Consider the following 27,701-nt stretch of genomic DNA (forward strand, 5'->3'; position numbering starts at 1 on the left):
CGGAACCGCTACATCGATCACTACGGCCGTCTTCTTCTGTTTGTCTACCACCACTATGTCCGGTTGGTTAGCCACCACCATTTTGTCCGTCTGTATCTGGAAGTCCCACAGGATCTTAGCTCGGTCATTCTCCACCACCCTTGGGGGCATCTCCCATTTTGACCTCGGGACTTCCAGGTTATACTCGGCACAGATGTTCCTGTACACTATGCCGGCCACTTGGTTATGGCGTTCCATGTATGCCTTGCCTGCTAGCATCTTGCACCCTGCTGTTATGTGCTGGATTGTCTCTGGGGCATCTTTACACAGCCTGCACCTGGGGTCTTGCCTGGTGTGATAGACCCCAGCCTCTATGGATCTTGTGCTCAGAGCTTGTTCTTGTGCTACCATGATTAGTGCCTCTGTGCTGTCTTTCAGTCCAGCTTTGTCCAGCCACTGGTAGGATTTCTGGATATCAGCCACCTCCTCTATCTGCCGGTGGTACATACCGTGCAGGGGCCTGTCCTTCCATGATGGTTCCTCGTCTCCCTCCTCTTTCTTGGGTTTCTGCTGCCTGAGGTATTCACTGAGCACTCGGTCAGTTGGGGCCATCTTCCCAATGTATTCTTGGATGTTCCTTGTCTCATCCTGGACTGTGGTGCTGACACTCACCAGTCCCCGGCCCCCTTCCTTCCGCTTAGCGTACAGCCTCAGGGTGCTGGACTTGGGGTGAAACCCTCCATGCATGGTAAGGAGCTTTCTTGTCTTTATGTCAGTGGCTTCTATCTCCTCCTTTGGCCAGCCTATTACCCCAGCAGGGTACCTGATCACGGGCAGGGCGTACATGTTGATGGCCCGGATCTTGTTCTTACCATTCAGCTGACTCCTCAGGACTTGCCTGACCCTCTGCAGGTACTTGGTGGTTGCAGCCTTTCTAGCGGCCTCTTCATGGTTCCCATTCGCCTGTGGGATCCCCAAGTACTTGTAACTGTCCTCTATGTCTGCAATGTTGCCTTCTGGTAGTTCAATCCCCCCAGTTCTGACTACCTTCCCTCTCTTTGTTACCATCCGACTACACTTCTCCAGTCCGAACGACATTCCAATGTCATTGCTGTATAGCCTGGTAGTGTGGATCAGTGAATCGATGTCTCGTTCACTCTTGGCATACAGCTTGATGTCATCCATGTACAGGAGGTGGCTGACAACTGCTCCGTTCCGTAGTCGGTATCCGTAGCCAGTCTTGTTAATGATCTCACTGAGGGGGTTCAGGCCTATGCAGAACAGAAGTGGGGACAGAGCATCTCCTTGGTAGATCCCGCACTTGATGGTGACTTGTGCTATGGGCTTGGAGTTGGCCTCTAGTGTTGTACGCCACATCCCCATTGAGTTCCTGATGAAGGCTCTTAGGGTCCCATTGATCTTGTACAATTCTAGGCATTCCAGTATCCAGCTGTGGGGCATTGAGTCATAGGCCTTCTTGTAATCAATCCAGGCAGTGCACAGGTTGGTCAGTCTGGTCTTGCAGTCTCGGCTGATTGTTCTGTCTACCAGTAGCTGGTGTTTTGCGCCTCTGGTATTCTTGCCAATTCCTCTCTGTGTCCCGCTCATGTATTGACCCATGTGCCTGTTCATCTTAGCCGATATGATGCCTGACAGGAGCTTCCATGTAGTACTGAGGCAGGTTATTGGTCGGTAGTTGGAGGGGACCGGTCCCTTCTTGGGGTCCTTGGGGATCAGGACCGTCCGGCCTTCAGTTAGCCATTCCGGGTGTCTCTCGTTAACTAGCAGCTGGTTCATTTGTGCTGCTAGACGCTCGTGGAGTGCAGTCAGCTTCTTCAGCCAGTAGGCGTGAACCATGTCAGGCCCTGGTGCTGTCCAACTCTTCATACTGGAGACCCTTTCTTGGATATATATATATATATATATATATATATATATATATATATATATATATATGTATATATATATGTATATATATATGTATATATATATATATATATATATATATATATATATATATATATATATATATATATATATATATATGTGTATACACATACACCCAGCACGCCCCTGCGAGCGGTTTATCCTTCAAGCTCGGGTCCTCCACCAGAGGCCTGGGAGCTTGAGGGTCCTGTGCAGTATCTTAGCTGTTCCCAGGACTGCGCTCTTCTGGACAGAGATCTCCGATGTTGTTCCCGGGATCTGCTGGAGCCACTCGCCTAGCTTGGGTGTCACCGCACCTAGTGCTCCGATTACCACGGGGACCACTGTTACCTTCATATATATATATATATATATATATATATATATATATATATATATATATATATATATATATACACACATATATATACATATATATATATTTATATGTATGTATTGCTGTAGTGAGAAAGACTGCCCTTTGATACCAAAGTTGTAGCTAGTTTTTATATTTGTGGATATTTCAAGAAAAGACTGACTATCTTACCTTTTTTTCTGTAGGTACTCTTTCAAATGTTCACTTGTCTAAATGCATCAAAGGTCCAACAACTTGCCACAGCCCCTTCAGCTATGAAAGGAACAGTTAATATATGCATGGTTTTACCTGCACTTACTCTTGTATAGACTGTATAAATGCACTTGAATACTGATTCACTCACCTACATACATACTTCAGTGAATTTGAATGGTGGTGTATCTCCTTAGCGTAGGATAAAAGCTACGACTGATTAATGCGCACGAACAGTAACACTGCAAGCAGGAAGAACCACATCTCACTGATACAGTTATCCAATGATTTGCAGATCCTTTCATGTGGAAACAAATATATAATACAAACATGTTCCACTGAGTAACTGATGTTGACATAGCATTTTGACAGCTTTACTCTGTATGCACCTTCTGCCTGAGGGACCTGGGTCTTGAGCAATGAATGCAGTCAATTAAACCTCATAGCAACATGTGTTAATAGATATATCAGTGAGAGAAGAAGGTGAAGGAAATAAAGAGTTCCTGCAGGCTGTAAGACTGAAGCATGAGATAGAGAAACAGCATAAGAAGGGAAGACCCGCAAAATGTGTTTTTTTTTTCTTTTAGTGATATTTCAGTGGTACTTGACCCTCTTGTATGTGTATGTATATTGCATGTGAATTTACAAGAAGTGGTTTTTATGTGAATAGCTGGATTAATGTTTAACTATACATGGAAATAGCTACAATTATTTGTCCTGCAAACCGAACAGGCCTTTCAAAACTTTGACCAGATGTGTCTATGCCATTATTCAGCCAGCTATGTAATCAAAGGTGCACCGTCGTTTTTTGACAGGTGTGTGTAATAAATGCAGCCGAAATAAAGCCAACAAACTCTCCTCAGCTGTGCAGTGAGGACCTCGTGGTGGATAAATGGGTCAAAAAACACAGGGGGGATGGCGTAACGGCCTGTTACCATACTCATTGAAGTCATCTATTTTTTCTCAAGCTAAACCCCCCAAAATTGTTTTTGTGCATTTACATAAGCAAAAAGTACTGCACAAATTTTATGAGCAATCCCTCATTTCTTTTCATTTTGCTTCCGAGGACCAAGATCTTTTCTTATGGTATTGTTGCTTTTTCACTCATTTTCAGTAGAGTGCTTGTATACAACCATTTGCAGGGGAATATGTTAAGCCATTTAACAATGACCTAAGGCTTATTCAAACATATTAAAGTCACCTAAATCTACCTGTAACAGACAACTTAGAAAACATTTACATTTTGCATTTCTTTAGATATCACAGTTTGATAATCATAATGTCGTATTTTTGCAGCAATAAGGTGATTGGCATAGAGCTATTAACTGAAAAAAGTGGCCTATCTTGGCAAAATGTAACTGGACAAGAGGAAATAAAAGAAGTTGCAGTCATAAAACTGTCCACAGCAAATAAGAAGTATCTGGAAGTCAGGTCCATAAGAAATAGAAATACAAGACCTGACAGGACCTGACAGATGCATCTAGCCATTCAGCTGATCGATCTATTGTTTGCCAAACCCTCATCAGAAAGTCTCAGCTGAAAGGTGGCTATCAAGAAGCCATTCTTATGAAAGAGGGAGAAAAGGTATGCCAAATTGAATCCATCTATCCATCCATCCATTCGCTTCCACTTATTATTTTCAGGGTCGAGGGGGGCGCTGGAGCCTATCCCAGCTGTCTTAGGGTGAGAGGCGGGGTACACCTTGGACAGGTTGCCAGTCTGTCGCAGGGCCAAATTGAGTCCAATGAATCCATAGATCAAAATTTGAAATCTTTGGATCAAATTGTTGTCGATGTGTGCTAAGGAGAGAGGTGTTAAAGTGTCAAAGCCAAATGTAAAACAGTAAATATGGTGGAGGAATTGTCCTAATTTTGTTTTGAAGCACACACCGAAATATGGTTCTGAGAAGAACTATATTAAAACATACATCATGTTCGTGAGCAGAGAAATAGAGACATGTGATATTGTTACTTTTTCATGATCCTTAGCAATGAAGGAGGAAAGTTAGAATCAAACATTTGCTATGCAAGTCACTCTCTTTGGGGAAAAAACCATCATTTGTACAGTCACAGTGATGCAAGCAGCTACTGCCATTGCTTAAGAACACATGACTTAAATCTCTGCTGGTCCTGCATACTCAATTTCAATAACCACAGCAGCAATTTTGTCCAATAAGAATGAGTAAATAAGGTAACAGATTATATTATTGAAAAAGACAGTTTAGTCGTGTAGGAAATTCAGCTGCAAAATGTAAGATTTGTTATTGGAATGAATAATTAATTATTTATTTTATGAACTGAATGAGTTTATCATTTTATCATCTCAATTGCTATAAAGTATCTTCAACACAGCATGATGTTTATTTTGTAAATGATGTTGCTACTTAGAGCATAAAAGATAAAGCAGGGTATTAAAGTGACGAAGAAAATGTATTATTATCCTACGATTGACAAGTCGCTTAGGAATAGTGTTGTTATCTTTAGTCACTTTAGTGTCTCTCAATCAGTTCCACATATTGCTTATTCACAGATGCTTGCAATAAAAGACTATTCATAGAGCCATATTTACGCACTTGAGCATATTTTGCACCAGGTAAAATATTTCAGTTAATGTCAGTGTGAATGGCTGATTAATTTGATCATCTCCCACTCTTACTTACAGTGTTACTTCAGTTCATTGAAATTTGCAGGCATACCTTTATGCACAGCTATCTTAAAGTCCCAGCACAGCATCTTAATCCAACTGAGGTCTTGAATGTGACTGGGTCATTGTTGCACCTCAGTTCTTTTCTTCTTCGGCCATTCTGTTGTAGATTTGCTGTTTTACTTGGAATATTTGTCCCACTGGAAAACTCAGTCTGGACCAAGCTTTAGCTGTTGGACAGATGGCCTCATATTTGAATCTAGAATACAGAAGAGCTCACGGTCAGCTTAATGGCTGCAGGGTGCCCAGATCCTGTGGCTTCATCACTTCTTCATGTCAGTGTTTGATATTTGACATGAGGTGTTTCTGTTAATATGCTGTGCCAAACGTGCACTATGGGCAATCATCTCTATCTGAAGGACATTGTCCCAGAATGGCCTGGCCCTAAGGGTGTAATTAAATGGAATTTAACTGTATTTTAGCTGAAATTCTCTCTCACATTGTACGTATGCTGTACTTTTTGGGGCGTGGGCTGTATTATGGAGTGGCTCCATCTTGTCTAATTTCCAGCTATACTTTAAGTATACTGTAAAAGCCTGAAAAGCCCCTGTATCTAAGATGGGGAAATATTGTCTGTTTTTCTGCTAAATTACCAGGACATTATGCAGTAGGTTACTTTAAAATTAATTACGCACTACTTAAATTTACTTACATTTAGGGATGTCAAAGAAAACCGATACTCAGATATTGTTTGACACTAAAGTTATTTTCGAATTTGATATTAATTTGCAAGAATATCAATATAAACAGTGTCCTTGTCACCTCCTCCACCTGGCACAGTACTTCAGAGTGCACCATTGCATACAAACAGGCACACAGCTCTTCTCCCCGCTAACACTTGAAGAAATTAACATTCATAACACTGAAGAAAACTTTAAAATAATTTTAAAGAGGTCACCACGGCTCTCATTTCAATGACACTGAAGTATTAGACAGTCATTATAAATGTCACCTTGAAGTCGCACACGTTAACGTTAGGCGTTCAACTGTTAGCAGCTACCCGATAGCCACATTAACCACCTGTTATCATTAACTTAGCGGCTAGCAGACTGCAAATCAAGGATAGAATATTGAGTCATTCCTTCTGTTGTTGCAGGATGAGGTCAAAATCGTCCCAATGGTATCAAAAATGAAGAGGTCATGGGAAGACAATACAACAAGGAAGTATGTAAAATGTAAGGGGACAAAAAGCAGAGAATAGGATGATAAAAGCAAGGTGGAAGGATGAGTAAGAAGAAAGCAGAAAGGAAAGAAGAAGAGCTGTAGGAACTTTTTTTAAAAAGATTAGAAAATGACGAGGTTAAAAGGAATCAGGGGTGGAAGTAGGTCGGGAGGAAGAGGTCAATGAAAAGACAGTGAGTCAGGAAAAGAGAACTGTAAATACACAAAGGAGTTGGAAACAGTGGAAGAGGAAAAAATGATAGAAGGAGAGAAGATGCTTACAGAAATGAGGCAAAAGCAGAACGAAACTCAGTGCAAGAAAGGACATAAAAGTTAAAGAAGAAAAAGACAACAAGAGAAGTGAGGGAAGAAACGAAAGAGGAATTATTAACTTCAGCCAACTGGGAAACAAAGCTGAATAGGTCTGCTTCAGTTGTTATTACCCTTTAATTTAGACTTCTAAAAAAAGGAAAAAACACTTACAAAAAAATCTGTTTCAATCTTCATCTTGCATTTAAACTGATATGTTTTACAACTGAACGGTTTATAGAGGTTATAGCTGGGAGGGAGTCCTACAGGTTATTTTTTTCAAGCCAGCAGATGTCACTCTAGAGCGACAGGCGATCCTTTTTACTACAGAAGAGGAAAAAAAAGGACATAAAAAAATCAAATATTAAATGTTCAGGTGTATTTTACAGAACATATTCAAATAAATATTAAAACATTATTTTGTTATTATTTTCTTCATCTGCAAAATTAAAATAAAGTAAAATAAATAAATTGAACCGCATTTCCCACAATGCACTGCAAGGTTGGAGGTTATCTGGACATGTGTAGATACCCACAACTGCCGCCTCTTTTTAGTGATAAATTAGAACTTTGCTCTGTTTATTATGCAACACTTATCTTCCGCGCCGGTGTGTGAGTGCTGCGTGTCCGTTAGCGTCCACTCTGCGTGTATATGAGTGACAGCAACGCAGACGCTGAGCGGAACGACAGTCCTGCTACAGACAACCACCCCGCGCTGCTCGACTGCTGCGGAGGGCTCAACAACGTCGATTATTCCAAGGTAAAAGTGAAGCCGTGTCACAGGAAGTTGTTCCGCGTAACGTAGCTCCGCTTCCCTGAGAAGCTACATTTGTCTCTTGACAGACCGACTGAACTATTGAGCGCTGACCGCCGGAAAACACAGTCGGTACAGTTGGTAATTTCAAAATAAATGCACGACTTTCTTCATTCGGAGAACACGTGTTTACTATGACCAGTACAATGCAGTTTCAGCATAAAACACAGACGTAACAATTCTTGTCTGTTTAATTGAGCCATAACATGTATATTTTGTGACATGCAGGGTATTGTTATGCTCTTATTTTGATTAAAACAGAAGAGGTTATGTAACCGGCGCAGGTTGAAAAATGGAGCAGGGAAAGTGCCATGTTTGCTAGCTATTAAATTGTGCATTTCAAAGATAAGTTCATTATTATTGAAGTAATAATACAAATACCAAGCAGAACATTTTAACATTACATTTTCCATATCCATAAACGAAATATGTCTTAGTAAATTAAAAAAATGATTAGGTGTTATTTATTTATATATTATATTTATCTAACTCAGCCCATCATATTTTTATTTACATTTTTAAATGTAATTTTTTTTAAAATTTATTTTCATATTTTAATTTGTGTATGTATCTGTTGATGGCTGGCAACTTTGTGCAGACGTTTAGCTTCATTTCCACACATGACAAATATAAATATATGTAAAGACGAAAAATGCAAAAATGTAATTGTGTAAGCTGTTAGCCTACAGAATCTTGTGAGCATGTAATATCTTATCTGCTGCATATATCTCAACAAAGTAATGCTAACCTGTTCAATTTCCCTTTTCACTTTTCTTATCCTTCCAGATAAAAGATTAGCTGTGATTAGCCTTTTTAATTAAAACACACGGTAGTGTGAAGTGTTTTTGCCACCCTTTTGTCCTGCTCCATTAAATCTTGGCAGATATTTACTTACCATTTGCCAGTTTTATTCAGTTTTACCCCTGTAATGTAAGAACCCCTCTTCAAGAGAGGGGTTTGCAAACCCCTCCAAGCTCTTGTAATCCAGACCATTCCTTTAGCAAAGCCTTCAGGCTGAAAAGAAGTAAATTTTATGTAGTCACGATGCTGTCATGAAGTCTGCAGATCTTTCCTGTTGACTAACTGCAAAATGGCTCACAGTACTTTTGGCTATAATTCCCTTTTGGTGCTGACACTGTGAAGAACACAGAAGACACCCAAAGTAAACAGAGGGCATTAGCCTAAGGACGGATTTTATTGCTTTCCATCACTGGCGCCAATGGATATAAAGTGGAAAACCACACAGAGGAGCCTACTGTTTTTGAAAGAAATCTTATCGCTGTTGCTGCACTTCATAAAAATTAATTAATTAAGTAATCTTTACACCCTTCAGCGTGTTTCACTGTGTGATCTGTGATTATTTTGCTCCTGCTTATTCAATATCAAAGCGCTGTACGAAAGCTTTTGATATAGCATGACTACGCGGTAACTGGCCAGTTCAAACCATAAGTCAAGGACACTTTGGTCAGATTAGGGAAGATGGTTGTATAATGTGTAATAGACTGTATATGAAAGATGAGCTGAAAATTGTTTTGTAGACTTTGCTTGGAATTGGCCGGTAGAGCCAGGGCCTTGTCATCTAATGCTAGTTCTGGCTAGTTAGCTTGGTTAACAAGGTGCATCTGCTATTATTGTCATGTTATATGGAATGGATGTGACCTTAATTGACAAGTCAATTTTTTGTTTCTCTTATTTTCCCGTGGTTATTTCTTTCAGATGGACTTGACGCTGTTGGAAGCCTTCCTAAAACACATTCATGTTTACGACTCCCGCTTGTGTATTGCTGTGATTGCCATCCTTTTTAACCCTTTATTTTGGAATGTGGTAAGTGCTGCTCTAGATTGTATTAGAGCTTTTTTTTTTAGCTACTAAAAAAGAGTGTATATTAGTTTTAATGTGTGTACTTCTCATCCTGTGCAATCAAAACCTTATTCTTCCATTGCCAAAAAGAGCAATTGTTTTCCAATAAATTTTTGTTAGACTTTTCGATTTGAAACCTGTGACGGTTACCTTCAAACAGCAAAAGTCAATACTTAAAAAAAATAAAATAAAAATCGAACCAAACAGTTGGATTGGAGGCCTGTTATTGCAAATAGGATTTGTAGCTTCCAAGATGGCTTCAGTGTTAATTCTGCGTTTTTTAGCATAACAAATGTAGGTCATCAGCATACGAGTTATCAGGTTGAGATCTGAACTTTAACAGGGTCATTAACACTGCCTCAAACCATGACACAGCCTCCATTGTTTTACAGATGCCTTTAGACACTCACTGTTGTCTCTCTTTTTTGTCTTCTTCCAAGTCAAAAGAAGCCACAGATTTTGTTTTGTAATTTGGCGTACTTCAGCCTTTTCTCCATGTTTCCCTTTCTTAAAAATGGTTCCTTAACAGCCACTCTGATGACCATTTCTGATGAGCTTTTAGTGAACAGTAGGTGGAGGGGCAGATGCAGCCCTCAGGTCTTGTGTCATATCTTTGCTGTTTATTTTCCTATTTGTTAATGATAGGACTTTTATGTATTATTAATCTGCTGTAAATGGTTTTCTTTTGCCCTCCCTGTTCTTCCTTTGCCCTCCACATGTCCACTTTCTTCACGTTTTTAAGGACTAACTGCACAGCATGCTGAGATATGTCATGTTTTTGGCTAATAGCAGTATGGGAGTCAACGTGTTGGAGATTAGTAACTAAGGAAGAGTCTGCATTCATATTTTTAGTCCTTTACATCATCAGAGGGTAAAGACTCATTACATAAACTTTTACGTGACGCTCCACAGATGCTCCAGGTATCAAGTGCAGGCATAAGTGCGCACGTCTTTCCCACTGATGGTAGTTATTGAGACAATTAAGTCAACACTGTGGTCTAATTATATCTGCAAGTCTACATAATACTGTAAATACAACATTATGTTACATAAAGCCAACTCAACATATTAATATCTAAAGTACGTAAGCATTAGTTAGATTAAAAAACATGCATATATATCTATACATCTTTAATTAAAACTTCACAAGAGGTCAAACAGATATATTGCATTTTCATATGTCTCATTGGCTCCAGCAGCCTTCATTTACTCTATGATGCTGCTGCTTAACTTTCATAATAACAATAATAATAATAAATTACTCTGCAGTGGAATTATTCTCTGAAATTGGCCTAATTTAACTAGAGTTTCACTGCTCCAACTGGTTCATGTGTCGGGTTTCGAAATTCATTTAATTAACCTTTTAATGATGACTCACTTGGCCATTTAATCTATCCACCATAACACCTGCACAGCCCAGCAAGAAGCCCCAGCATGTTTGTCTTATGGAAGGAGAAGCCAATTATCTGCATTTAAGTAAATGTCACTGAGGTACTCATTTCAAATCATCCTGTTTCAGCGTTATGATGCAATAGAAGCTTTAAGTGGCTATAATGTGAGACAAACAGCGTTAGGATTTGCTCATATAGAAAGGTTATCAAACTTTTCACTTTTTTATTATCTCCTCTGTTTGAGCTACAGCGCGGTAATTGTCAAAGTTGTGACTACTCTGGATGGAGGTTTAATTAGATTTTATTGGAATATTATCTTGTTAAAGAGTGACTCAACACATTTGGGATGGATGGTGTTATTCTCTACCCCAACATCAGGCTAAAGGAACTGCCAGTGGGATTTTAAGAAGAAATGACAATCCCTTTGTTGTCACCTAAAGAATAAGGAAGATGATTGTACAGACTGATTTGATAGAAGGTAGTGGAAAAGTAAATGTTACACTCCCAGTTCACTTTTTCTTTTTGTGAATTAATATAATAGATGAGTTATGGAGGTATTTTGCAGCTAATACTGCTAGAGGATGTTTGGATTAGATAAGTTTCCTCTTGCTAACTGATCCAATAGATGCATTTCCAAGAAATATTTGACTGTTAAATTGATTGACAATTTTACAGGTTTTTTTTCTTGTTTTGTTTTTGTTACCAACTAGCTGCTAACTTTGAATTTAATTTAGCTGTTAGGAAAAAGTTTGCTACAATGAGAACAGCATGAATAATAATTAAAGAGGTGAAATGTGATGTAACACCAGTTTGAGAATTTCTACTTTGAAGGTAGTTTATTGTATTTTATCCATTATTATCTATGTGCCAGAAGTGGCCATTTCTAGATGGGATGTTTCTGCTTTGGGTTAGCCGTCTTATGAATGTATAAAGACACAAATATGTATAATGATACAGTGAAGTAATATTATACATATAAACATGCCAGAATTTATTTTTTGTGTTGTTTTGGTAGCTGCCATTTTTTTTTTTTTAAGTGTATTTGCATCTACACGTTTAATTCAGTTTCTGACAAGTTTTATTAAAGCAGGCTACCTGATGAAAGCGTCAAAAAGTCAAAAACTGCAGTTCCACTAGTGGCAACCTAAGGCTGGTTAACAAAGGCACCAGTGCATCAGCATTGCACCCTAACCCTTGATAAGGAGCGTGGCCACTTTGACTGACATAGCCTAGACAGCATCTATTACTTCAAATTATCAAGCTAGACCTCAATGTTTAGTTTTTGTGCCGTTGGTGCCTTTGGGGGCATTTTAAATAGATTCTCTGACAACATAATGGCCTTCTGTGTTGTAAACACCAGCACTACATACAGTCCAATAACTTTAACCAACCTTTAAAGTTGCAATCTGGCACGTGTGATATTATTTATATGCTATTAGCATATAATATTTTTAGACTACTTAATTTATTTTAACACAGTCAAAGTAAAAATGTACCCTAGAGATGTTGTAGCCTGAATTATCTCTAAGAAGGATGAGCATTTAATTGGAAAGCTTCCAACACTCTCATACTTCAAAGTTGCCAGTCTACTTTATTATTAGTGAGCAAGGACATGAAGCTACTTTTGCTTTAACAGCTGCAGTGTGAGGTACACGGTGCCCTGTTAGTTGTTTAACACAACAGGAGATGGTTGAATTGACAGGAGAGTCTGTAAAAGCAAAAGCGTCTGAGCTGAAGATGTTTTGCAGTTTGGAACGACCCAGTAATTATCCTGTGGTCTGTCTACTGTCTGCAGATTTTTTTAGGTGACAGAATTTACAGTAGGTCACAGTCACACTGCATTGTGACAAAAGAAATACTTATAAGAACGCAAATTGTTTCCTGCTGCACATTCAGAGGGAGCCTAAATGTCCGGGTAAGACTAAAGGCAACTGAAGAACAGTTTGGAAGACATTCCCAGCCCTCTTTTGGCTTTGGGACCAAATTCTTTAGATGTGATCTCCTAAGAAGACATTTCTATTCTGTTTGAGTATGTCAGGAAAATAAGGACAGTCCTTCTTTCTGCACACTTACATTTTATTACCAAACTGACTGACAAAAATGCTGATGGTTATTTAAAATTTCATTTTTTATGTGTAGGTTTTTTTTAATAAGTCTAGTTTGGACCAGACATTTCAAAATACTTCAGAAATCACTGTCTGTGAACACAGTTTATGCAGATAACATGATCTAGAAACCTGCCATCTTCTCTGGGCTGAAGCTCATTTAAGACGGACTGAGGCAAAGTGGAAAACTGTTCTTTGGTCAGATTAATTGAAATTGTCTTTTGGGAAACATGAAAGAGGGGAGCGGCTAGTCCGCTTGTTATCAGCAATTTGTTTACAGACTACATCTCTGATGGTGCATAAATGCTTATAGAATAACCAGATTGCTCATCTAGAAAGGAATCATCAATGCTTAAAGGTATGAAAACCTTTTAGGTGAACCCCAACTATTTACCTGTTTTTCATATTCAAGTGTGAAAATTGTGTAAAGTATTTCCTCCCATTATCTGGTTTTATTTTCACTTCTGAAAAGCACCAAATGCACAAATATCATTCATATCAACCACTTAATTTCACAGGAAAAATTTGCACGGCTAATTTTATTCTTTTTTCTTCACATGTAAATTAACAGATCACTGTGTCTGACAGCAAGTGCTCAAAGTGTGCACCAGTACAGGAAATACAATAGTAGCATTTTACCTCAGACACACAATTAAACGCTGGTCCAACAATGTGGGTGTCCTTCTTTTTCAGCATGTGAAGATATAAACTAATCTGAACTAAGTTATAAATAACTTTATTTAAAAAGTACTGCCATATTTTTAGATTTGTCTTAGGGAAAGGTATCATAAATAGTTAAATGAACTGGGAGAAAATCACCTTTCTATATATAAAGCAACATGTAACTGAAATGTTCTATCAGGAGGTGAGAGACATTCTGTAGAAGTTGTTATAGAGTGCTAAAAAAATCAGTATTTCCTGGTCACACAGCTTTTTATTAGAAAACTCCAGGTACCTATTAAAAGTCTCAGCATAGAGGTATAAGTCTGCAGTGAGGTACTACTGAATACGTGCACCCACACGTGGTTCAACCTGTAAAAAAGCAATCGCAGCTTGGCAGGTACCAGTCAGGAAGCTTTATCCCATTTGCACTCAAACTTTACACAAATAAAGAAAAGCTGTTTTTTATCACCATATGAGGCCACGCTATGCTAGTGTTTCCAAATCGTGTTTCTTATGCAACAAAATATCCCTGAACTGTTCCAACGTTTATACTGAATCGGATGATGTAACTAAAATGAGATGAAGCACAGAGCAGCTGCCCTGTTACAACGTGAAGTCGAGGCGCGCTTCAGTTAATCTTCAAATTAAACATCGTAATGGTGTTTAAAATGCAAGGTTGGTTAACTGCTCTACATCAGGAGGAAAAACACAAACATATCAGGATGTCCAACCTTCTACCTTTGGTCAAACACAAATCGGAGGCTGTTGCTAACACATGCTCAACAAACATGATAAAAACAGACTTGATTTTTGCAGAAAACAACAAATAATACTAGAGTTGCCATCTTCTAATGGCTACTATTGATAAAACTTCATATTGGAATGTAGAAGTTGTCCCACGCATGTCAGAGAGAAACCCCCCTACCGTATGTCAAACCAGTGATTTATAACCATGATAAATATCATAAAACTATGATATTTTACAACTCTGTAACAATCAATAATCATATGATCAAAAAAAATGATCATCAATCTAAACCAAACCGTGAAGATAGCTGTAGAAACTGACTGTTATAACTCTCAACATTTGAACCAAAAATGTCACATTTGTATTCATCAGTCTATTAGACCCGTTGCCACTGATTGGGTGTAATTTGACATACTTCAGCCTTTTCTCCCAAGTACCTTTGCTGTAACAACCTTTCCCCTGAACCGTCTCTGCTGATGCTTCAGCGAACAGTAGATGGATTTTTTTCTTTCTCATTTCCTAAGACATGACTTTCAGATACTGTTCACCTGATACTTTTTCTTTTTATGCCTCCACTTGTCCAGTTTTCTCACATTTTTAAAATCACACTGCATACCATGCTGACATACGCCAAGTTTTTGGCTAATTGCTCTATAGCATTAACCTTACTAGCTAAAAAAAAAAATAACAACACTATTTTAGGCTTGTTGAATTGTTATCTCATTATCTTTGGCATTTTTCATAGATTCAGATAGTGTTTTTGTGATAGGCTGTTACTAACAAAGTACCCAAAGATACAATCTAAAATGGGTTGTCAGTTAGGTGCAGGTTTATAACCTTGAATGATTAACCCTTTAGAGCCGGTCGGAGCGGGCACGCTCTGTTTTGCGTAACTATTTTTAAATCCCGGCAGCTCTGCAACCACGTAAGCTAGCGCAATAATTTTTTTTTGCATATGAAACCGGAGGAGTTGTACTTACATCTTATGCCATCAGCTTGTCCTGGGTCACAGTTTCCTTCCACATATAGCTTTGCAAAAACTGCATAAAAAGCACTTGCAGCAACAAAAACACAATATTCCAGAAACACGCTTCGCCGATCCGATCAGCTGTTCATAACACTTCCTACGTCCATCAGCGTGAACTGTCGCATGTCCACCATGAGCTGCCCGAAACCGGAAGTGACGTCATTTTGCGGAAATGTAGTTTTTTACGATCGGGGCCTTATGAGCCCATACTTGTGTTTTTAAAAGTTATGTTTGAGTTTATGACTTTCTGTGTCGTTTCTGGGATGCTTAGGACTCATATTGCACTGCTGGAAATAGTTTATTTTGATGCATATGCTGTTATTTTGCAAATTTGCATTATAATATTTATTTTTGTTTTTCCTGCAGTATATGAAAATTGGTGTATTTCAAAAATAAAACTATGAAGACACTCAAAATAAATTTCCTGTGGTGGGAAACTAGTTTGTGCAACTTTTTTGTATTTACAGTTTTGAGGGATAAGCCTCTTAAATTTCTCTAACTCGAAATATATGTTAAAAAATGCTCTTAACTGCAGTGCAACACTGACTGTGATGATTGCTAATTAGCATTACATTGGAATTTTTTAATTACTCATGATTTTTACATGTGAATCATCTCTTATAATCAAGTTGTATTGATTGCATAGACATGCATGGTGTAATTTCTGAAAGCCTTGGATGTAGTGTTAAATGATGGGTGTGCTTTTTAGGAGCTAGAATGGGCTTAATTGTCCTGTGTGTAAGCTTTATAATCTGTGACATTTTTACAGTCATACCACTTCAATCAAAAGTGTTAATTTTGTTGACCAATAATTTTCATCATAGTTTTTTTTTTTTTGATGAAAACAAGATGAAAACAAAATAAAACCTAATGCACGAGGAGTATGATGAAATGTATTGACACGTTCATCAATCTCTTTGTGCAGTAAAGCCAGACTACTATAATCTGATGATGATTAGCCGACTAAAACTGAAAGAATTCAGATTCTTGAATTATAACTGAAACTAAATGACATTTCAGTCAAAAGACTATGAATAAAACTAAATCAAAATTAACTTTCAAAATTACACTGGTTTGAAGAAATTTGTACAAAAAATAGTAATTGTTTTGTGTTGGGTAGCACCACTTAAAGTACTAGATTTTTACTTTTTTTTTTTAAGAGAGATCCAGATCAGATGATTTGTTTTTGTTCTCTTACATCTCTCAGTAGATTCGTCATCAACCACCATTCCACATAGTGTTATATCTCTGCTTTTCTGCTCTACTCTTACTTTTTGCTCTCTCATCCACACTGCCCCATCTGCATAACCACTAAGGCATTGATGACGGAAAGACTCAAGTAATTCATATTAGCCTGTCATTCCTGTACCTCAAAGTTTTTAGTTGAAACTAGAGATGGCACGATACCACTTTTTTATGTCCAATACTGATATCATAAATTTGGATATCGGCCGATACCGATATGAATCCCATATAGTGTTTTTTTAATCAATAAAACTGTTTTTTAATATCTTGCTGCATTTTGTATAAGTTCATACTCAAATTCAAGCAAAAAAAAAACCCCACTAAAGCTATTCTGTTATACCTGTATGCAAAAAATACACTACACCCAAAATATTTCATAGTTCAGCAATACTGATCAATCTAATAAACTTAAACCTACTCTATCCTCCCTATTCTGGTATTTTAAAGAGTAAGCAACCTAACTAATAGGGTTGCAAACTCCCAGCAAAAAAAAAAAAAAGGGAACCACCCTCCACCTCATGATGTCTTATCGACGTAATCAACTTTAATTTGATGCAGTGTGAAAAAAAATGCACAGAAATAAATTATTTTTCAAGAATAATTAAATAGATTCAACATCTTTCTTCAACAGAACTGCAGACTGCACAGATGGTACCTTCCCAAAGGAAAAAGTACTATAGCTTACTAGGGTATATTAGACTTAATAGTTACTATATACAGTAATGGACTTCTATACATTTTACATCAGATTAAAACTTTGGGTGTAAGATTCAGATAATTATTTATTAAAAGCTAGACATTTTAAATGAGAATAAGAAAGAAAAGTATGTCTCTGTGCCTCTTTTCCCTGTTAATGCCCTATCGGCCCCCCTGGCTAAATTTTGCTACATCCGCCCCTGCACAGTTACCAGCCGTCAGCTAGAAAAGGATCCTGGTGTAGAAAGTAATAATAAATTAATTCTAACAACAGCTTATCAAGCTTAAACATGCTGCTGTTGTTCACCCGCTGGTTTCCTCTTTCTGGCGCAAAGTGGGCGATAAACAAACAAGAGAGACGGACTTGCGACGGAAAAGCCGAACAGCTGATCATTAATCAGTTTCATGATTGAAGTAGCAGCAGGAGAGGGAGAGAGAGAGAAGAGGCAGTCGCTCCATATATCGGTTGTTAAGCTTAACGCTGGAATGCTTTACAAACATTCAGAGATGAACTTACACACTTGCTTTACTTCTCTCTGGGATAACTTCCTCGGAGATGAAATGGTAGCGAGGCTCCGAATGCTCAACCAGACAACAGGCCTTGCACGCTACAGCCGCTCTATCACGTGATGCATACTGCTCCGATGTGCTATGAGCGGTTATGAGCAGAGTTAAGCCATGTCACAAGTTTTGTGAGGTGCTTTTTTTTTTTAATATTTAATGGATCGGATTACATTTTTTTTCCCTCTCCGATATCCCATCCAGTAATTTAGGTCAGTATCGGACCGATACCGATACGTAATATCGGATCGGTCCATCTCTAGCTGAAACCTTATACAAACTTTATTATTTCAAAAGAATCGCAGGCAAAGCAGTCAAGTCACGGTTATGCAGTCATGGACAGGTTTGTGTGCCACACTCCTCTTTCTGCTCTCTGCTTACATCCTCTCTTTCTAAAACTAGCACCTAGGTGAAAGAAAAGGGTTGTTGACACGGATATCTTTAAAGCATTATTTATGTGCCATTTACATTTGCATCTATCATCACTGAAACCCTTGAATGAGTTTCCATGGCAACAGCCATGTACATTATACCATGTGTTTGTGTAGATGACATTTCTGCTCATATTGTAAAACAAATGCTTCATTCGCATTTTGTTTTCATAGAAATCTTTTTTAGGTAGCGTTACATGCATGTTTTCGAGCTATGTATCTAATTCATTGGTAGGAAAGTGGTCAGCTTGTCTTTTCTTGGTTTATCTACCTTGAGCTCACATTCCAGCTAGAATTCACACTTGACTTCAGGCTCTAGGTAAAGAAGGTTTTTATGCAAAGCATGTTCTGATGACCTTAAAAATGTTTGTCTGCAAAACAGTTTGCTTATATTTAGTGGAAAAGGGCCTGACAAAGTCTACTTGAACCTGGACAGGGCTCATATAAATGATGTAACACATTGTCTTTGCTGTAAATGACTGATTGCCAGGAGATAGACTGTAAGATTCTGAAGTTTGAAAAAGGAAATATAGATAATGAGGTAACAGAATAAAAAAGCTCTTATTATTAAATTACATTATACGGACAAAGGTTTTGGTCAACACCTCACAATCTCTACAGTCAGGTATCGGTCCCATTGCCATGAGACTCCCACAAAACTTAAGTACCTACCTTGACCCACCTTCACAACTGTTTGTGACACGTACCGCAAACAGTTGGGAAAGAATGGTTCACTCCAAAAAGCTCAAAATAGTGCAGTACTGTAATAGGATGCCACCATTGCACACCAGTGTGTGAAACCTCTTCCCTCCGAGATAATCCAGGATTAACTCTAAGTTTAATTGTTGCAAATGGAAGCATTTAAGAGCAATTCAGTGATGAAACAGCAGACTATGTAAACTTACAGTGTGGAGTCATCAAGTGCCAAGGTAATGCAGTGTAATGTTCTACAGACTCAATAACTACAGAATTCAAAACAGACCACTGCTGGACTCTGGAGCAGGAGAACTGTGTTCTGTAGAGTGATGAATCCTGCTTCCTTACCTGCCTGACTCCACTGTAACATTTGCTGGAGGACAGGTAATGCTATGGGATTGTTTTACTGGGGTGGCCCCGCAGAGCCAATGAAGATAAAGCTTAGTCCTTCACCATTAGAGAATTCTGTGCTCCCGACATTATGGGAGTAATGACCTGTACCAAATGCAGTGAGTGCTCACACTTAGCATTATTATTATTATTATTATTATTATTATTATTATTCGTTTATTGTTATTGTCACCACAAGTACCTGCTGTACTGATTCTACCTACCTACCAGTGTTTTAGCTTCTATTTGTGACTGACCTGCTCTATGACTACCACATATTTTTTAGTCCTCCATCTGTCCTTTTGTTCTCACTTTCCATTTCCTTTGGCACTTGAATGATATCAAAAGAGGAGCAGATACACGTGCCCTATTGAGAGACCTTAAAAGAAAGTAAATCCTCTTTTAGTTCTAAGGTTTTATAAATCAGAACATAATAAAATAATTTCTGGTCCATAGCAGAATGAACAATAACACCAAAAGGTCATACCAATGTTCAGACAATTTGCAAAAAACCCAAGAACTACATACAATACAATTTTCTTTATATAGCACATTTAAAAACCAAAGGTATACCAAAGAAGTAATTAAGAGCAATAACAGATACAAATAGATACAAATATAGTGACAGGTGGGAGACATAACTAACCAGTAATACACCAGGTACAGTAGGCACAAGCCAAAAGGCTTAAGGTTAAATCATTATAAACATTAATCAGAGCAAAAAGATCAATTACAGTACACTTACAAATGCAGGCTCTAGGAAGCAGGGAAGGCTAGGCTAAATAAACAAGTTTTTAATCAAGATTTAAAAGATTGAATTGAATCAGATGTGCAAATAGCTTGAGGCAGACTATTCCACAGTTAGGGTGCAATGAAGGCGAATGTGCGGTCACCTCTGGTCTTAAGCCGAGATCTAGGTCACACCAGGAGCATTTGACCTGCTGATATAAGCGCTCTCCTGGGGGTATAAAAGCTGAGATCAGTAAGATAGATGAGCGCGGTATTATTTATGATTAGGGATGGGTATCGTTTAGGTTTTATCCGATACTGGTGCCAAACCGGTACTTTTGAAACGGTGCTTAAAGAATGGAGAACACAAAATTGGTCCAAAAACCTCTCATGTTCAGCTGTTTTTTTGTAAAAAGATAACAAGCTTAGCCTTTTCTGCAGCTATAGGGGATTTATGGCATCACTCTTGGCTGGAAGCAGTGCTTAAACAATGGAAAAAACACAAACTTTGTCCAAAAACCTCTCATGTTTAGCTGTTTAACTGCAAACAAGAAGACAGCCGCATGTAGCTATGATGATATTTGCTAGTTCACCTTACATGCATTAATTTAATAACGTGGTTAGCCTACTCAACGTAAATTACATACGAACAACATTAAGCTACTCACGCAGAGAAGAACGGCTGCTGCTGCATCATCATCCTCATCATTTCTGCTACACTGGCAGGGCTAGGGGCCAGGATTCTCCTCTTCTGTTTTTGGGGATGTTGCTAACTCCGGGTCTGATAACAGGCAACACACCCGCAGTAGATATGCTCGGTGTGAGGTCTCGCAGCAAGCTATCAAATACGGCACATTTCTCGGCTTTTAAAAAAAACGCTATGCGTCGCCAGGTGTTTCATCGGATTTGAGGTGTTACCTCCTTTGACAGTATCACAGTATCAGCTTAAAGCACTTGTTGCAGGCTGCTGAGTTTGCATATTTTGCTGTGAAGTACAGCCAGACTTTTGACCGCTTCGCCTTGGTCATTTTTAATCTGTAGCTCTGCTCTAAAAGAACGTACGTACCTGGCCCCGCCTACTATCCTCGGAAACGTAAAATGATTGGCTAGAATCTAAAGTGTATGACATCTCAGGAAAAAAAAGCACTGAAATAAAGCACCGAAATGTGCGCTGCTTTTCGATCTGGTTACTACCGTTTATGTCAGAACCGATACCGTTACCCATCCCTATTTATGATTTTAAAAGTGAGCAATACGATTTTAAAATCAATGCGATATTTAATGGGGAGCCAGTGCAGGTCGGAAAGAACTTGAGTAATAGACTCAAACCTACCACTCCCAGTTAAGAGATGCGCAGCAGCATTTTGAACTAGCTGCAGTTAGTTAGTTAGAATTACAGTAATCAAATCTGGATGTAACAAAGGCATGGATATGTTTTTTTAAGATCCATAAGTGGTATATAGGGCTTGGCCTTAGAGATTAGACATAATTGATAGAATCTAGATTTAACTACATATCAGACTCTACAAGCTTCAGTCAATGTGTTAAATGCTGAAGTTTGTGACAGTACAATTAGGAAAAGACTGAGTAGGTATGGCATGTTGGAAGAGTTTCTGGGCGAATGTCTCTTCTCTCAAAAAGAACACGGCATGTCAACACAAACGCCTCATACCAACTGTGAAGCATGGTGGTGGAGGGGTGATAATTTGGGCTTCGAGTCAACCATTAACTCCTCTGTACACCAGAGAGTCAAATGTGAGGCCATCTGGATGATGGCTAAAGCCTGGCTGACATAACTGAAACCTTCAGACATCCACCTGGTTGAATTTTGTGTCATGACCTTAGGAGAGCTGTGTATAAACAAATGGGCTATAATTTCTATGCAACAATGTGAGAGACTGGTAAGTGATTAATAATTAATCACTTATCAGGCATTAATAATTATATCTCCATTAGTACCCTTTACATTATTGTTGCTAATTTTTCTACGATAAAATGAAATGAACACGTCCGATACAACTCACCATTTAGTTCAATGAAACAAGGACAAAGAAAAAGGAATACCCCCCTGTTTGTAATCAATCACCTGACTGCACTGAGTGTTATCAGCGTGAATATGGATATTTTCTTTTTCAGAATCAGAATACTTTATTAATCCTTAAAGAAGTTATGTGGGTTACAGTTGCTCCAAGACAGTAACAGTAACAGACTAAACTAATTAAATAATACAATATGTTAGAGTTTACAAATGTAAGAAATAGCACTAATATATAAAAATCACGCAATCATAAATCTCAAGAATATTACAGACTTCACGTGAGTGGGCATTTATCTGAGAGAAAAATTTAGATTACAAATGACATTTGAGACTGACCAAGAATCTGAATCTGAAAGCTGAGATTTGAAGTAATGTGGATGTAGTAGCAAAATCCTGGGACGAATACATCAAGTATAGTACATACAGTTTTGTTTATTTCAAAGCCAGTCACTGAAAGTGATCCTAAGATAGAAGCTATTACATGGTGTTTCAGCCTCCAGTTTTGACTGCCCCACTCTGTGGCTGCCACTTATTTTTCTGTATTAAGCTACATCTTTGAGCCTTTCCCTCTTTAGTCCTCCTGCACCTGACCTTTTCTTCTTCGTTTCTAAGGTCCTTGAATATTATCAGCAGAGAAACGGATACAGACATGTACGTGTGTTTTAGGAGTTCATACCCATACGTCAGTGCACTGAACTGTGACAAGAGTCTGCTAGGACATGAAGTCCAAAGTGGGACCAAGAGAGTTGCTGTTGTGCGGATTTTGAGAGGTTCTTGCTATTTTATTAACAGTCAAGTTGAGGAGCCCGAAACAAACCTCAGACATTTCCCAGATAAACTCACGCTCACCAACAAAAGTAACAGCATTCATATCAGCTTGTTTAAAGATGACATTGGTAGGATTGACATTTTGTTTAGCTAATCTCAAACTCTTTGCTATCTTTAGTAACTATATACTATCACTAGTATAAAACCCTGAACTGATACCATATCAGTTTTGTCCCGTCATTAGTTATGTCAAAGCCAGTGCACAATTGTTCCATTCTGAAAGGACACCATACTAGTTATAGTAGTAATAAATTCAAAATAGGTTTTAAATATGGGTACTAAGCATTAGTATGGTGTAATATGGTAAAAATATGTTACAAGTAATGTTTTTTTAAGGTAATTGAAATGGAATGGTAGTTCTTGAACAACAGTTCAAATGTAATTTATGACTCTTTATGGCAGGACTGTACACCCCATCACAATAAATGGGGAAATCTAAAACTTATTTGGCCACCTATGGCACTATTTAGCAGATTATTGGATAAAAAATCAGTAAATATAATAAAGTTATAAAGTAAATAACTTTTGGTTTAGTTTTAGTAAATGTTGATTTTGATGAATAAATATGTATTGTTTTGTATTTTAAAAAAGTAATGGCACAAACATATCGAGTACAGTTCTCCCCTCAAAAATAGAGGTTGGTCTTAGTGGAAAAAATAATTATGCCACTAGCACATGCATTATTAATCCCACCGTATGTGAAGATAAAACTGCTAGAGCAAACAGCATATTAATAGTCATGTGAGCTTCTCTCTACATATTAAGATGACCCAGTGACCTACATTTGAGGAAACAAAGGGCTTATCAGCTAATGCTGTCAGCAGAGGTCGGGGGGGAAACAAAAATGATGACAACTAGAGACTCTCTCGAGTTTAGGACCACACCCTTTTCAGCAATATTCTGTGAATTCGCTTAGACCAACTTGGGTTTGGTACTCTCTGATATTATAGCAATGACTTAGTAGAGTGTTACTGCTAAAAGAGATGGCTGGATCCATGAGCGTAACCAGAGATTTGACAATCATCATCTTTGTCTTCTAGTCAGAAAGTTCACATGGGCATTTTGACCTCAAGTGACTGAAGTCAATAACAGCAGATGCATTTGTTTCAGCGATGCAAGAGATACTCGTGTATTTATCGCTAGAGTGAAGAACTGAAGTTACAGTTCATTGCTTTTACGATTTTATTCACTAGACTTTTTTTTTTACTTGCAATCAATTACACTGATTGCAAGGTTGACGTGACCTCAGATGTACCTACACAGCGTAGGCTAATGTCTGCATGTTTTGGTGAGTCACACCAGTGGGCACAATGGAAACAGTTTCGAGATTGTTGATGTTTTCTTCTGGTTGTCACATTAAAAGTCTGATATGCTGTTTGATTTGCTATAGTTAAAAGAAACTGATGCTGGCATTTCAAATAGGCCTAAAAAATCAGCCCCAAGCATCATAGTTTTTGAACAAAGTCTTTAAGATATAGTCATGTTTTGTTTTCACAGAAATTTGACAACTTTCTTTTTCAAATAAGTACAAACTTGCTGGAATTAAGAGGGGTGGGGGGGACAAACAAACAGAAAAAGCATGGCACAGTGTCTGAGTTTGCAAAGTTGCATTTAAACAAATTACACAAATTCTGGAATTTGATGTCCACTGGACAGCAAGTCCAAAGTGGAGATGTTTGGCCATAATGCATAGTGCCATGTTTGGCAAAAAACAATCACAGCATATCAGCATAAACATCTCATACCAACTGACAGGGCTTGGACAACTTGCAGTTACTTAGTTGACCATGAATTTCTCTGTATACCAAATTATTTCAGAGTAAAATGCACGGTAATCTGTCCAACGGCTAAGGCTTGTCACAAATGGTGTTTGTTAAGTTAATGGTGCTAAATGTGGTTCAACAAGTCACTGAATCACGGGCGTCCATATACTTAGTTTTTTACACAGAAGGACTGGAGCGAAGTTTCCTGCTTAGAGTTAAATTTTTGTCATTATGGGATTTTTCTCCCACAGAAGACCAGGAGTATTTAATCAGTACCATTTGTCTGTCTGTCTGTTTATTAGCAGTTTCCTCGAGCTCGAGGTGAAAATCATTTTAGTGAAAATCGGGTCAAAGTCACACCAAATGTGACAATCAGTTAAAACTTTATATTGTCTGCAAGGTCTTTAAACTTCATAAAAATATACTAGGCCTTTAAGACTACCTAGGTTGGCTAATCCTTTGAAGTTGATCTTCATTGTTAGGGCCCAAGGTAAAAGTTGACCTTAACATAAATTTGAAGGAAACCATATCGGGTAAAATATAATGTAAAAAGGCATGGGCTTAGCTGTATGCCACACTTGTTATTTTTTTAATCCATCATCCTGTGATGTCACATTAAAGACATAACGTTTCCAAAATCACACACTGAATTGAATAGAATAGAATAGAATTCAACTTTATTGTCATTGCACATGCACAGGTACAGGGCAACGAAATGCAATTTGCATCCATCCAGAAGTGCTTTAGTGATATAGATATATTACAATATATATTAGCAATAATATAGATATGTGAGTATATTACAGAAATGGGTCTATTATGGTATGTTATAATGTACACGGTATGAAGTATGTTGTGAATATTCTATAACTATAGGTATGTACAGGCTGTAGTGAGTACAAGCTATGTACAGGCTATGAACAGGATATAAATATGAAAAACTATACAGAATATGAAATAAATAACTTTACAGAAATCTGAGATATACAGCTATACAGAAATGGGAACTATGCAAGTTGTAAACAGTTGTAGGATTAAAAATTATCGAATGTACAGAATTATTATTTACACAGAGCTATACAGGGAGTGCAGAATTATTAGACAAATGAGTATTTTGTCCACATCATCCTCTTCATGCATGTTGTCTTACTCCAAGCTGTATAGGCTCGAAAGCCTACTACCAATTAAGCATATTAGGTGATGTGCAACTCTGTAATGAGAAGGGGTGTGGTCTAATGACATCAACACCCTATATCAGGTGTGCATAATTATTAGGCAACGTCCTTTCCTTTGGCAAAATGGGTCAAAAGAAGGACTTGACAGGCTCAGAAAAGTCAAAAATAGTGAGATATCTTGCAGAGGGATGCAGCAGTCTCAAAATTGCAAAGCTTCTGAAGCGTGATCATCGAACAATCAAGCGTTTCATTCAAAATAGTCAACAGGGTCGCAAGAAGCGTGTGGAAAAACCAAGGAGCAAAATAACTGCCCATGAACTGAGAAAAGTCAAGCGTGCAGCTGCCAAGATGCCACTTGCCACCAGTTTGGCCATATTTCAGAGCTGCAACATCACTGGAGTGCCCAAAAGCACAAGGTGTGCAATACTCAGAGACATGGCCAAGGTAAGAAAGGCTGAAAGACGACCACCACTGAACAAGACACACAAGCTGAAACGTCAAGACTGGGCCAAGAAATATCTCAAGACTGGTTTTTCTAAGGTTTTATGGACTGATGAAATGAGAGTGAGTCTTGATGGGCCAGATGGATGGGCCCGTGGCTGGATTCGTTGTCACTGATGAGGCCAATCACTGCACGAATATATCTTAAAATCTCAAGTTTTTATAGCTTATAGAAGCCAAAGATTTCAGCCAATCCTCCTCCAATCATATGGATAAACATAATAACATTTTAGTTATGTAATGCTTCGAGGTCAGGGTCACACAAATTAGGAAAAAAACTTTAGTTTCCATTGGATCATCTCCGAACATTAAAGGAATATATTAGTGATTGGGAGACATAGGCACTTTCTTTCTTTGAACTCTTTAAAACATCAATAGAACAGAACATTGACACAATCATTAATATACTACACTAGACTTCTGTGTTAATAATGCTGATGTCAGCACAAATCATCTGTGAAAATAATGCATATGCCATTATTTGGGATTTTCATATTATCAATGCTGATATTACCTTAAAACATCATCAGGTTTTCGAATACCCCTGTTAAACTTCATCCTAACCAGTGTAGTTTTTTTTTTCTTTCTTTGGTGTATACCTTTCAATTTTTAATGGAAAATCCATTTTATTGCCTTGCAATTGGCATTGTGGTATTTAAGTTATAGCTGTAAAACCGTATAGGACGAACAGTTTAGTAATGGAATGGTTACTAAAAAGTCTACATAAAAATGTAGAAAAATGATGTGTGAATTATATCAGGCAACTATTCTCCAAATGTGTTTTTTTTTTTTTGTTGTTGTTGTTGTTCATTTAATAAGCAAAAAAAAAAGTTATATAACAATACATTTTCGGGATAATACTGATGAAAGGACTGTCAGAAAAGTTCCTGTTCTGATTTCATAGGTCATTAATTGTAAAAAACAAAAGTCTTTGTCGATGACATTGCGTTATTTGTGTGTCCTGAACTTAACAAACACCAACAAAAATGGATAAAGACGGAGTATTAAAGGTCACGGTGTAAAATGTTTTTGCACCTGGAGGGCAGTGTGATGTAACTGTGACCACAACAAACTGGGTACACCATCAGCTTTGAAGCAGCAAACAGTTTTTACGTCTTTTTGTTCTCTTATTTTAATCTTTATGACCTGGATCTAAGTAATACAAGGAGAGCATTTAGGCCTTTAGTCTTCTCATCTGCGTGCATTCAAGTCTGTGTTTACAAAGCCTTTAAGCATATCAGCTGAATCCTTTTTGGTGACATTATTGGGGTGATATAATAGTCGTCCTCTTGCGCCTATGGCGTGATCTCATTAGACTTTAAACTAGTACAAAAAGTATCCTTCATTGTTACTGTTACTATTTTCTATCCTGTAAAATAAATAGAATAATTAGC

The 27,701-nt window shown here is 37.9% G+C and overlaps 1 protein-coding gene across 1 annotated transcript in view; it reads left to right on the forward strand.

Moving 5' to 3' along the window:
* The first annotated feature begins 7,153 nt into the window (after window positions 1-7,153).
* Window positions 7,154-27,701, forward strand: part of pemt (phosphatidylethanolamine N-methyltransferase) — a 73,803-nt gene continuing 53,255 nt past the window's right edge. The window contains exons 1-2 of the mRNA XM_085283792.1: window positions 7,154-7,406; window positions 9,177-9,284. Of these exons, the coding sequence (XP_085139918.1) occupies window positions 7,299-7,406; window positions 9,177-9,284 (216 nt within the window). The 5' untranslated portion in view covers window positions 7,154-7,298. The remainder of the gene's footprint in view (window positions 7,407-9,176; window positions 9,285-27,701) is intronic.

The sequence above is a fragment of the Mchenga conophoros genome, linkage group LG8, assembly GCF_057382185.1.
Source record: "Mchenga conophoros isolate Kocher_MC1m ecotype Shallow Benthic linkage group LG8, M_conophoros_male_GT1.1, whole genome shotgun sequence".
NCBI classification, from domain to species: Eukaryota; Metazoa; Chordata; class Actinopteri; order Cichliformes; family Cichlidae; genus Mchenga; species Mchenga conophoros.